At 47.5% G+C, this 12729-nt stretch overlaps 1 protein-coding gene across 8 annotated transcripts in view; it reads right to left on the reverse strand.

Moving 5' to 3' along the window:
- Nucleotides 1-2909: 2909 nt before the first annotated feature.
- LOC117185936 (neurogenic protein mastermind-like) overlaps nt 2910-12729 on the reverse strand; it is a 170321-nt gene continuing 160501 nt past the window's right edge. For 6 of the 8 annotated variants that reach the window (XM_033398859.1, XM_033398858.1, XM_033398862.1 and 3 more), the window contains 3 exons: nt 5168-5456; nt 5028-5092; nt 2911-3727 (listed from right to left, as the gene is read on the reverse strand). In XM_033398859.1, the coding sequence (XP_033254750.1) occupies nt 3200-3727; nt 5028-5092; nt 5168-5456 (882 nt within the window). In that variant the 3' untranslated portion in view covers nt 2911-3199. Of the gene's footprint in view, nt 3868-3949; nt 4956-5015; nt 5093-5167; nt 5457-12729 lie in introns of all 8 variants that reach the window. The other 2 variants (XM_033398865.1, XM_033398864.1) reach the window with 2 other exon arrangements.

Consider the following 12729-nt stretch of genomic DNA (forward strand, 5'->3'; position numbering starts at 1 on the left):
AATAATTATAAACAAACATAATTATAAACACTATATATTGTAAGTAGAAGATCTGTGGAAGTGGCATCCGAGTGCCTGGTTCAAAATTTCTATGGCCTCAACGGAGCGTCTAACTTATGGACTTATGGAATTGCTCTAATTAGTTGTCGTACAATAATTTCATTGCTGGAATCTCAGGCGTTTTCTTTAGCTTATTTTCTGCTGAATAGTGTCCCGTTTCTCCTAATACTCTCTATCGTTTTCTGTGTGGGCGTGGCATGGCATCACTTGGTAATGAGGCCAGGCGCATGCATTAAATATAAATTTCGATCTCTCCTTTATTTCTCAAAACATTTTGTGGCTCCTTAGCACTAATTACACATACACTATACTCGTAAATCGAATCGTTAGCGCTGCTTTTACAATAGTCAAATGTATATATATATATATATATCGAGTCGCTTGTATACGCGTATATGCGGATGTGTATGTATGTATGTTTGAATATTATGTGTGTGTTTGTGTTTTTATATCAATTTATTTAACAAACTACTAAAAATTACGTTTCACTACCAAAAACTACGCATAGTTGTATGTATATATAATATTTCCGTATATAGTGTATATTTGTTAAATATGTTTTGTTTGCGCTTTTGTCGCACTGTTGCTCCGCTTTTAAAAATTCCATTTAAAAATGAATTCAATTCAAAAATCAATGTACAATAATAATTATAATTATAATAATAATAACTGTTTCTCATTCACGAATGGATTTTGTTTTGTTTTTAAAAGTTCTCCCCTCTCCTCTCGCTCCTACGGTTCCTCCTTTGTGTCTGTGTTTTTGCTTTTTGTTGCTTTTTGTTGATTTCTTATTTGATTCGTAATTTCTCTTTTATTTTTCAATTTTTGTTTAAGCATTTAAAATATCACCAATATTTTTGCTCATTCTTCCGATTGATTCTCGATTTCGTTTTCCCCCCATTTTTTTTCTTAATTTTTTTTTTTTGTAGTCTTTTGCTTGTTTGTTGATTTTTTGTTTTATAAAAACTAAATAAAACGAGGGGGAACGTTGTGAGTTGCTGCGGACACCGCAACTCTACAGTTATACCCGATACTTAGTCAGTATGACTCTCCTCCGGCAGACGCCGCTAATATTGAACGACACGACAAAGAGTGCGTGCGAGAGAGACAGAAAATCAGTCTGAGCGTGACGTCGGGCGCTGCGTAGCCAGTGCAAATTGATTTGTTACCTTTGGCTATAAAAATGATCTGATTAATTTTTATACCCGATACTCAAAATGAGTATTGGGGTATATTAGATTTGTGGTAAGAGTGGATGTGTGTAACGTCCAGAAGGAATCGTTTCCGACCCCATAAAGTATATATATTCTTGATCAGCATCAACAGCCGAGTCGATTGGGCCATGTCTGTCTGTCCGTCTGTCCGTCTGTCCGTCCGTCCGTCCGTCCGTCCGTCCGTCCGTCCGTCTGTCCTTCAGCGCCTAGTGCTCAAAGACTATAAGAGCGAGAGCAACGATGTTTTGAATCCAGACTTCTGTGATATGTCACTGCTACAAGAATATTTCAAAACTTTGCCCCGCCCACTTCCGCCCCCACAAAGGACGAAAATCTGTGGCATCCACAATTTCGACGATACAAGAAAACTAAAAACGCAGAATCGTAGAAGATGACTATATCTTCTTGAAAGCAAAATCTGAACCAAATCGTATAATTATTATAGCCAGAATCAAGAAAACAATTTCATTCTTTCTCGCTCTGTCTCTTTCTAACACACAGGTTTCATGGTCGGTTTTGCCGACAACGTTTTGCTCACAACGTTCCCCCTCGTTTTTTTTTGTAGTCTTTTGCTTGTTTGTCGATTTTTTGTTTTATAAAAACTAAATAAAACGAGGGGGAACGTTGTGAGTTGCTGCGGAGACCGCAACTCTACATTTATACCCGATACTAAGTCAGTATGGCTCTCCTCCGGCAGACGCAGCTAATATTGAACGACACGACAAAGAGTGCGTGCGAGAGAGACAGAAAATCAGTCTGAGCGTGACGTCGGGCGCTGCGTAGCCAGTGCAAATTGATTTGTTCCCTTTGGCTATAAAAATGATCTGATCTGATCCAGATTCAGCAACCTGATAGATATGATCATTATCTATGATTCTGCGTTTTTAGTTTTCTCGTATCTTCAAAATTGTGGATGCCACAGATTTTCGTCTTTTGGGGGGGCGGAAGGGGGTGGGGCGAAATTAAGAGATATACGTTTTATAGTGAAATCTAACGGGAGTGCGGATACCAAATTTGGTTACTCTAGCGTTAATAGTCTCTGAGATTTGTGAATATCCCCAGATTTTCATCCTTTGCGGGGGCGGAAGGGGGTGTGGCGAAATTTCGAAACAAACTCGTCTCGGTCCGATATCTTAGGAGTGTGGATACCAAATTTGGTTGCTCTAGCTTTTATAGTCTCTGAGATCTAGGCGCTAATGTTTTACTCTAAGCAAAGCCGCCTATGCTACGTGTGTGTTAGAGAGAGACAGGGCGAGAAAAAAATGAAATTGTTTTCTTGATGCTGGCTATAATAATAATACGATCCAATTCAGATTCCGCAGTCTTAAAGATATGGTCATTCTCTACAATTCTACGTTTTTGGTTTTCTAATATCTTTAAAATTGTGGATGACACAGATTTTCGTCCTTTGTGGGGGCGGAAGTGGGCGGGGCGAAGTTTTGAAATATTTTTGTAGCAGTGACATATCACAGAAGTCTGGATCCAAAACATCGTTGCTCTAACTCTTATAGTCTTTGAGCACTAGGCGCTGAAGGGGACGGACAGACGGACAGACAGACATGGCTCAATCGACTCGGCTATTGATGCTGATCAAGAATATATATACTTTATGGGGTCGGAAACGATTCCTTCTGGACGTTACACACATCCACTTTCACCACAAATCTAATATACCCCAATACTCATTTTGAGTATCGGGTATAACAAAGTAACTTCATTGGCAGGGACGGGGCATGGGAATGGGCAGGGGCAGGGGCCTGGGTCGGGTTCGTTTCGTTTCGGGATGGGGTTGGCCAAGACCAATAACAACAATAGGCAACAAAACAAAAATTGTGAACAAAACTGAGGCAACAATGTGGTGGTGCTAGTGGTGCTGGTGGTGTGTGTGGTGGTGCTGGTGTATGGTGGAGACTACTTCAACGAATCTACGGCATATTAAAGTCCTGCAGATTGAAGTTGTCGTTGTCGAGGGAGTTGATCAGATCCTGCGTGGAGAAATTGCTGTCCACGGGCAGGTTGTCCAGGAATTCGAGACACAAGTCATTTGAGTTGGCCACCACCGAGTTGATCGTCTGGCTTATCGAGCTGGTGCTGGCAATCGTGTTGGATGCGTTGCCACCACCCGCTCCCACCCCACCGGCACCGACGCCGCCGCCACCGCCACCGCCACTTCCGTTGTTGTTGCTGGCCGATCCCGGACCGCCTCCCTGGCCCTGACCCTGCATCTGCAGCAGCTGCTGCTGCTGGTGCGTGGTCGTGGTGGTGCTTTGGACAAACTGCTGCTGCTGCTGCACAGTGATCTGCTGCTGGGTCTGCGTCATGTGCATGCTGGACATCTGCATCTGGCTGGCCATCATGTTGCCGCCGGCCGCCGACTGCTGCTGCTGCAGTAGCTGTTGCATCTGCATATTACCGCCTGCTCCGGGTCCCATGTGCTGTTGCTGCTGCTGCTGTTGCTGGCGCATCAGTTGCTGCTGCATCTGGGCTGGAGTCAGTTGCATTTGCGGTACATTCGGACCGGACATCATGCCGGCGCCGCCGCCATTTGGTCCATTGCCAGGCGCATTAGGGGCTCCGTTGGGCATGAAGTTTCCTGTTAAGGGAGGGAGAGGTGGAGGGGAAACCAATCAAGTTAATAAATGCAGCGACACGGATGCCATCTTCATTCCACTCACCACTATTGAAACCGCCTGGGCCCTGCCGCATGGGGCCCCCGGGTGCGGGGCCACCGAAGCCCATCTGCGACTGTTGCTGGGACATCATCATGTGCCGCCATTCCTGCTGCGATCCCATGGGCATGCCGTCGGGAGTCACTTGGACATTGGGTGGACGCTGCTGTGGCCCACCCATTGGTCCGCCCGCCCCGCCGCCGCCGTACGGACCTCCCATTCCGCCACGCGGACCGCCGCCAGCTACGCCGTGCTGCTGCATGTACATGGCCGCGTGCTGGGGCCGCATCATCCGTCCGGAGGGAGGGATCGGCTGCTGAGTCATGCGGCGCATGGCTGCCGCCTGGGCAGCGCTGTTGGGGAAGCGCCCGCCGCCGTTTCCGCCTCCACCGCCGCCCACGCCCACTCCTCCGACTCCGCCCACACCAACACCGCCCCCACCCACCGTCTGCTGCATCATCTGGGCCTTCATCAGCTGCGCTTTGGTGGCATTGTACTCAGGCGGAGGCGGACGCGCGCCCGACATGTGCTGCTGCTGCATGGCTTGGGCGCGCATCATCAGCTGTTGCTGCAGGAACTTGGCCTGGTTAGGCCCAGGGCCTGGAACGTGACCGGGACCTGACCCAACCCCGCCTCCCCCGCCGCCCATCATCATCTGGGCATTGGGGCCAGCCGCGTTCGGGTTCATTTGCATGGGGTTCATGGGTCCGCCCATCTGCATGCCCGGCATGCCGCCCATGGGTCCTCCCATCTGATTCATTGCACCGTTGCTGGGTCCACCGGCGGTCCCATTGCTGGGCATGCCTCCGCCGCCTCCGTTGCCGACGCCTACCCCAACGCCCACACCCACTCCAACGCCCGGACCCTGGGGTCCCTGCTGCATGAGCGGGACATTGGGTCCGTTTGCATTTGCCGCTGCCTGCGCCTGCGCCGCTGCTGCCGCCGCTGCTGCAGCTGCCGCTTGCGCCTGCGTCTGACGCTGCCGCATGTTGGGCGGCACCTGCTGCTGCTGCTGTTGTTGGGCGGCTGCCTGTTGCTGCTGGGCAGCCGCTGCTGCCGCCGCCGCAGCCGCCGCCTGTTGTTGCTGCTGCTGCTGTTGGCTGAAGCTCATGCTTTGGCTTTGGGAGAGCGAGAAGCCATCGGAGGTTACTGCAAGGGGAAGGTTATCGATTATCGATTTGGATTAGCTTTTGCGGAGGGAGGGAGAGGGGTAGGGACACTTACCGTTTGCGTTGCTCATATTTTGATTTGGTTGCTGCTGCTGCTGTCCGGGATTAGGTCCGCCATTGCCCACGCCCACTCCGACGCCCACTCCAGCTCCAGCATTTCCGCCATGCGGTTGCTGTTGCTGTTCTTGGGGATTGTTTCCGCCGTTGCCAGGCTGCTGCTGCTGCTGCTGCTGCTGTTGCTGCTGCTGGGCCTGCTGCTGGCTGAAGAAGACGCCCTGTTGGGCGGCCACGGAGACATTGCTCTTCATATCGCCACTCAGATGCAGATGCTGACCAGCCGACACCTGTTGGGATGGGAAAGAAAGGAAAGGAAACGATGCGTTGCGTTGCGGTTAAGGATGTTATTCATATGGAATTTTGCGGTGAGTCTGTCCCAGCCGCTCTGCCACTCTGCTAATTTGCCATCCCATTGCCACTCAGACGACACATTTTGGCCCAGGCCAAGACCTGACACATTGCTTGGCATCCGCAGGCAAAGCCGCAGCCAGAGACAGATCTGCAGCAGCCACGCCATCCCTAGGCGCCCAACACCTACTCCATTCGAAGCTGTCCCCACTTTGGCTGTCAGCTCCATGTGTCACACGCACTCGCAGACAGAGTGAAAAAGAGAGAAGGAGAGAAAAGGAGAGAGAAAGAGAGGCTTTCAAGCTTATTATCGCCACGATGGCTTTCGAATCCTCATTGACTGCCAAACACTCACACACTCCCTCAGAGGCAAATGCAAAGAGAGGGATAGAGAGGGAGAGAAGGGACGATGACAACAGCAAAGCATAAATCTTTCTTTTTCCTAGTCCACTACGTGCGTCTCTTTCTGTCTGCTGCTTTTCGCTCGCACGCACGCACGGCCGGGCACGGGCTCGGGCAAGCAACAAATTTGCCATTAATTTGTTATTGTAATGGGCCCGAGAACGGCGCAGCCGTAATGCAAAATAAACGGAGGACAGAGACAGGAGCGATCGACCTCCGCTATGCTGGCATTTCAATGCCATCCCTCTCCAACCTGTCGTCCTCGCTGCTGTCCTCGTCTCGGGTATCGTCCTCGTGCCAGTCGACTCCTCTCTCTCTCTCTCTCCCGCTCTCACGCATCAGCAGAGGCAGCAAAAATAAATCTTGAGGCCGCAGCGTCGCCTTTGCAATGGCCACTATGGAAGCACCGAACACCCTGGATTTGAAGTAATCCACTGTGCGTTTTCATTGCTCCCACTTTGTGTTCATGTCATGCCATGCAGAGAGACAACACCAGATTTCTGATCGCAAAGGCTTTCACTGCACAAGTATTTGTTCTAGTTGTTGCTTCTTCCTGCCTGCTGCTTCCGCTGCGGCATTACCCCTTTACCTGGCATTACTTGGCCGTTCGAGGGTATCAAGAGCTTCGGCCCTACCAAAGGATGCATGTTTCTTTTGCTGCCGCTATTGTTGTTGTTTTGTGTGTCTGTATGTGTGTGTGTGTGTGTTTTCTGCAGCTGCACGCATTTTCATTTCATCCCGGCCCGGCCCGGCGAACGCTGGCGCAAAGTACACTGATTAAAAGTCATGGACTCTAGTCGGGGGCCTAATTGAAGTTTAGTGCCTTGGCTTTGGCACTGGACTGCTCTTGTTGCTGGCCGTTTTCGACTGCTTCCCATAAATCATTTCGCCTTCGAGGCCTGAGGTGTGAAAGAACCGAGCCGCCCTCCGGTTAGTGTGCGAAACACAGAGCCACAGAGGGCAACAATCGCTTGGTTTGGTACATGTTGTACCCTGCGAGTGTGTCCTGTCCCTGCCGTAGCATACATTTTGGGTTCAGTGTTGCCGCACAAATTCCCCCATCAAGTGGAGTCGATGGGCTTCGATTGGCTCCATGGGGGAGGCAGGAAAGATCGATGTACAGAACGGTACCGAAGGAAACAAGTTCATAAAACAAATCATTACTGCAGCTTTCATAAAAGAGCAAACAGACATACGCCCACACACCACCCACCACCCAACACCCACTAATACATAAAATATCAATAAAAAAAAAGTTTAAAGGTAACTGGCGAGGACGAGGACGACGGCTTGGCGGCCATGTAACCACACCAGGAGCAGGGGAGCTGAAGCAGGGGCAGAAGCAGGGGCAGAAGCAGGGACAAGGAGCTGTACAGCTTTAGAGGGGTGTTGAGGCTTCTGGGGCAAGCCGGAGACACACAAGAGAGTGAAAGAGCGGCAGCAAGGACTCTTCTTCTAAGCAGGAAATGCGCATTTAACAAGCCAAAAAGATTGGCGCACGCCCCACGCGCTGTCAAGGGAATGATATCCTACTGGGTGCTTCGAGGGAAGTCAGGGGGCGGCTGCCTCTGGGGGTGGGTGGGTGTTTAGATGGTTTGGTTGGTTTGGGTATGCCTTGCATATAGACTTGACAATGATATATGTGACTATCCTGCACGTGTGTGTGTGTGTGTGTGTGTGTGTGTGTGTGACATATGTAAGCCTGAGAGCGCAAAGAAAAAAAGAAAACGGAACAAACCGAATGAAATAAAACTCCAAAAGAAGTTCGGTCCCCTTTTAAGTGTTCGAGGAGCAACAGAGCGACAAAGCTGGTAACACTGTATCTGGTACTTCAGGCTTCAGGCTTCAGACTAAGGATGACCAGGCACAACTGTACTACAGCCCGGGTACACTTGCACTTAGGATAATCGAAAATCCCCCAGTCTCCGTTCCGAAAGCAGGTGCGAAAAATCCCAACAAAAAGGTACAATTTTGATTAATTATTTTACAGACAAAAACCATCCTCCTGCAGTCTAGACTCTAGACCACACCACCAACCCACATCCCACTAGAGTAAGCAGAAGAAGCCTCTTTTCTATGCTAAACTACTCGTTTAATTGAAGTTACTTAAACATCCAACAACCAATACATAATCCACACGCCTACTGACGGCCACTAACAACTACCCAAAACATGATTTAGTCTGCGCTTTGCTTTAGTTTCGCTTTTCGCTCTTCGCCCTTCACTCCCATTTTCCATATTTCTCCCCTACTATTCTTTTTTTTTTGGCAACTGAAGCCAGAAAGTCCAAAATGAAGCCAAGAGAATGTACGGCAGGCGTACAGGGTGGGGAGTGGTTAGAGCCCCACAGGGCCACCCTGTTGGGTGTGCTGTCATTTGATATTTGTGCCCTGCCCTGCTCTCCTTCTCCACTGCACTCTCTGTGTTCCGTAACAAAATTATGACAAGGAGAGAGAGGGAAATGGAGCTGAAGAAAACCTAATTTGGCAAAGCGTTAAAGCGGAGCGAATTCGTTTTTTAATTGCCAAAGACAGGCAGCAAAAACCAGAGCCTGAAGCTGGACTAAAAGGCAAAGTAATGAACGGAAAACAAGTGAAAATCGTACGGAAATGCATTAGAGTACTATCAGGAGTGATCCATTCACTAGCGAGCATCGAACGAGAAATCCCTAAAGCAAACCTAAACTACCCACCTTTCCCAGCAAAAGAAAGGGCTTAAAAGGACTTCCAAGGTTGATCTCAGGAATCCATCGTTGTTGGCATTCCTTTAATTATGATCTAATTGGGTGTCGAATTCCCTGCACTGACTGACTGAACGACTGCTCCTTAGCACACTCAATCCAAACGCATTCCTGGCTGGCCTGAAAGTGCAATCTGCAAACTGCAATCGTCGACAGGATGCCAGGATGCTAGGATGCCAGCGGAGTGGCTATAACTTTCACAGACATTCCACAACAACATGAGAGGCCATAAATCCATTTCCATTCTCATCCACAGACCCATCATCGTCATCATCATCATCATCGTCCTTGTTGTTGATGCTGGCATATCAGCTAACTTTCAGCGCGGCAAGCGGTGGGCTCTACTCTACCTCTCCTCCCCAAGGACATGAGGGCCCCAGCGGGAAATGGAGAAAGGTGGATGGGTGTGTGAGAACTTTTGAAACAGTTGCAGTTTGCACACAATGCCAGACAATCTGCAACCAGCGAACCCCCAACTATCGAGGGAACACAGAGAAACGGGGAGGGAAAAAGGATGGATGGACACAATAGCTGAATCCTCCACTTCCACTCCGCCCCCCCCCTGTTTGAATGCGGTTGCTGCAACATCGGTGTCCGTGTCCAATTCTCTATGTGTGTGTGTGTGTATCTGTGTGTTTGGTCTGCATTTGTTGGCCAAAATGAACTGCACTATATGCATTTGTCATTCGGTCTGCAAAAGGGTCCTCCAGCAGAGGAGCTCGCTTAAATTACTGGGGCTTGGGCGGCGATGGATCGATTCGATTCGACTCGATTTGGTTTGTTTGTTCGTTCGGGGTCTCCATACAGAGACAGAGACAGAGTCAGATACAGATACAGAGCCTGTGACGGCAGTTGCAACTCAGACACACCTGTGTGAAATTTATGAAAACATTTTAATTGATCGCCTGTCGGAAAGTAAACCTGCCCAGCCTCTCTTCCTTCCTCCCCCTCTACTTTTCCTCTCTGCCAGAGCCGGAGCATCGGACTACCCTACTATTCGCTTGGGGTTGTTGTTAAAGCATTACACAAATTTTATGGCTATCAGAGAAGCAATTAAATTTACTCCCAAACTAAATTAAACATGAAATACAATAAAGAATATGTATCAGATCAAAACCAATCCGAAAGTGTTGGGGAAACACTTGTAATTTGCTTATATACAGATTATATGTATATACAGTTCCCAAATAGTTCGCCCGAGTCAGAGCCCAGGAATGCCCACCAATCGACAGATATAGAACGCTGCTCTGGAAATCTGAACAGTGATTTTATTACTTAGATTCATGTCTTGCCATCAATTACGAATACAAGGCGGTGGCAGAGGCGGAGGCGGAAGAAGGGAGAGCATAAAAATAAAAATTAAAATAAAATAAAAAGGCATTTCGCAGTTCGTTATTCCCATTCCATTCGCATTCGTTTGCTTAATTGTCTTGATGGATTTTTAAATTAAATTTAATTTTCAATTGCATTTTTAATCTGTTGCAGTGGCAGTTGCAGTTGTAGATGTGGTTTGCTTTAATGGCCCCCAAGAGCCTGAAAGCCTCGAAGCAACAAAAACTCATTCGCAAGTCATTTGGAGAGTGGAGAAAACGGCATCGATTTAGTAGAAATATTTTGCGTGGCGTTTCCGGTTCAATATTTGATTTGCACGGTAATTGCCGTGGATAATTCTGCAGCAATTGCCGGTGCACCGGCACCGTCAGCGGCAGCGGCAGCTAATTGGCATCATTAAGCGATCTGATCCAATCCCAATCATAATTGGATGATCATACTTTTATCCACTAACGAGCATCTGGAGAAATAATCCATCAGATCGGATCAGATGAGATCAGAGCAGAGTGCGGATGGGATGCTTATCGCCACACCATTGCTGGCCGATAAGAATGCGGAAAGCAGCAAGACGACGCAGCAGAGTCTTCGAATGAGTCACACGGCTGGCATCTGATAGATAAAACAGCTGCATGGCAACTACAACAAACAAAAGAGCGATGACAATGTCGGATGCTACATCGAAATAGCAATGAGAAGAATTCTTCCACCTCCCTTTCCCTTTCTCTCTCTCTCTCTGTCTCTGGCTCTTCTCTGAGTGCATCTATGCTGTGCTAAGCTGATAAAAACAAGAAATCAGTGAATGAATGCTACACAAAAAGCACCAAGAAAGGCCCATTTAATTGCCGAAATTCGATTAATGATAGTTTTATCAAGCGGCCTATCCACAGTATTCCAAATGAGATATAAAACTTTCTCTAATTTTATCAGATTTTTTGGGGGGGACCTACAATATTGCGCGTATTTTGTTTTTGCATACTCGGGACCGAGGTTCAATTACACAACTGCATCCCCGCACGCTGTATATTTTTATTGTGTTTTGCATTTCGGATGGAAAGACCGATTGCAAAAGAATAAATCTCGGAGCAATGAGACATGTTGGAAGCATGGGCGTCCGTCCACCCACCAGTAATTAAGCGAAATATTCAACAGAAGCCTCATCGAAAATGCCAAAGCTAGACCTATGCTTGCTCTGAGACTTCAGTAGAAGGCACAGGAATACCTTTGTGAAACATTTTTCGGATTCGTGTAAATTTCGGAAAATGGGAAAATCAGTTTTCCTCTTTGAAATTTTGCTGCTGGATTTTGCCCAAACTTTTGTCGGCACAAGGATCAACATTCGTTAATTTTATTTGCTCATCACACACACACGCACACACACACCGACATGCACACACAGACATTTTGGCAAACAGACGACAAAACAGAATGCAAAATAAACAAAATTTGGTCGAAAGAACCGACTGGCAGAGCAAACCTGCAAATTTGGCAAAATTATCGAGGTGTGCCGTCTCCCCCTCCCACAGGATCAGAAAATCACCTGCATGAAAATTCAACTTTGGGAATTTCCTTTTGGAAATTTTCGCATTCATTTTGTGCCAACCAAGAAACGGACTGTTAAGAGCAGAAAGAACCAGTTTTGAACCGAGCAAAAAAGCAGGGGAAATCGTTCAAGTTAATTATGTGAATCATGGGACTAAAGCCGCAATAAACTTCCATTAGAATAATCAACAACCACTCAATCAACCACCTCAACCACTGAAAGGGAATTAACTTATCCAGAGCAGGCCGCCCTTCTCCTCTCCGCTGTATGAGTATCTCATCCCTTCATCTGCCACTCTTCTGTGCCACATGCTTCCGAAAACTATACTTTTTTTCACTGCCAACATCATCCCTTCATTCCTCATCCTGCCACACACTAACCTCAACCATTTACATTTTCAATTAATTTGGCTCGACGATCTTTCAAGTGACTGGCATTAGACACGCACCGCAACCACGCCCCCACGCCCCTTCTATGCTGCCGCCACAGCAAAGATCAGATGAACGCATCCGCCAGGTGTTTTCGTCAGGAGTTGGGTTGAGGCTCTTTTAAGACTTGGAAGAACGATAGAAAAGTGAGGGCATTAGAGGATAATTAATAAAATAACCAACTTCGAATGGAATGGTCTGCATCTTGTGTTGGGCTAAAGCATGACGATATACATAAGTCACTTTCTTCACCTTTTCGCATTATAACAGGACATCTTAAGCCCCACGGACCTGTTACTCTAAGCCGTTTCATTCACACTCACTATACTATGTGCCTTTCACTCGCACTTATTGCTGGCATATTTTAAGGGACAGCTTTTTGGCCGATAAAAGTATAAGCTTGGAATTAGAGGAATACTTCGTGTCACGTCTCGAATCGGCACGAAAAAACACGACGAACGACGAAATAAGTAATCGTCAAGTGTTATCGGTTGTGCCGGTTCCTGTGATTTTTTAGTGCGTTTTATAAAATGAACTAAAAAATCACAAACGCTTCGTAAGTGATCATGCCGTATCGATAACTGCCACTATCATCACTATCTATTCATTTCTAAACACCGGCATTGCTTCACTCTTGTATAAATGGAAAATGGATTCGCAAGCACAAACCGAGTTCTAAACTTCTGTTGGAGGAGCTTCACTTTTCTGTTCAAAGACAGCCAAAACTGTTGTCATATGTACGTGTACTCGTATTCCAAAAAGGGCAAAAC

This window comes from Drosophila miranda (genome assembly GCF_003369915.1).
Source record: "Drosophila miranda strain MSH22 chromosome Y unlocalized genomic scaffold, D.miranda_PacBio2.1 Contig_Y2_pilon, whole genome shotgun sequence".
Lineage (NCBI taxonomy): Eukaryota > Metazoa > Arthropoda > Insecta > Diptera > Drosophilidae > Drosophila > Drosophila miranda.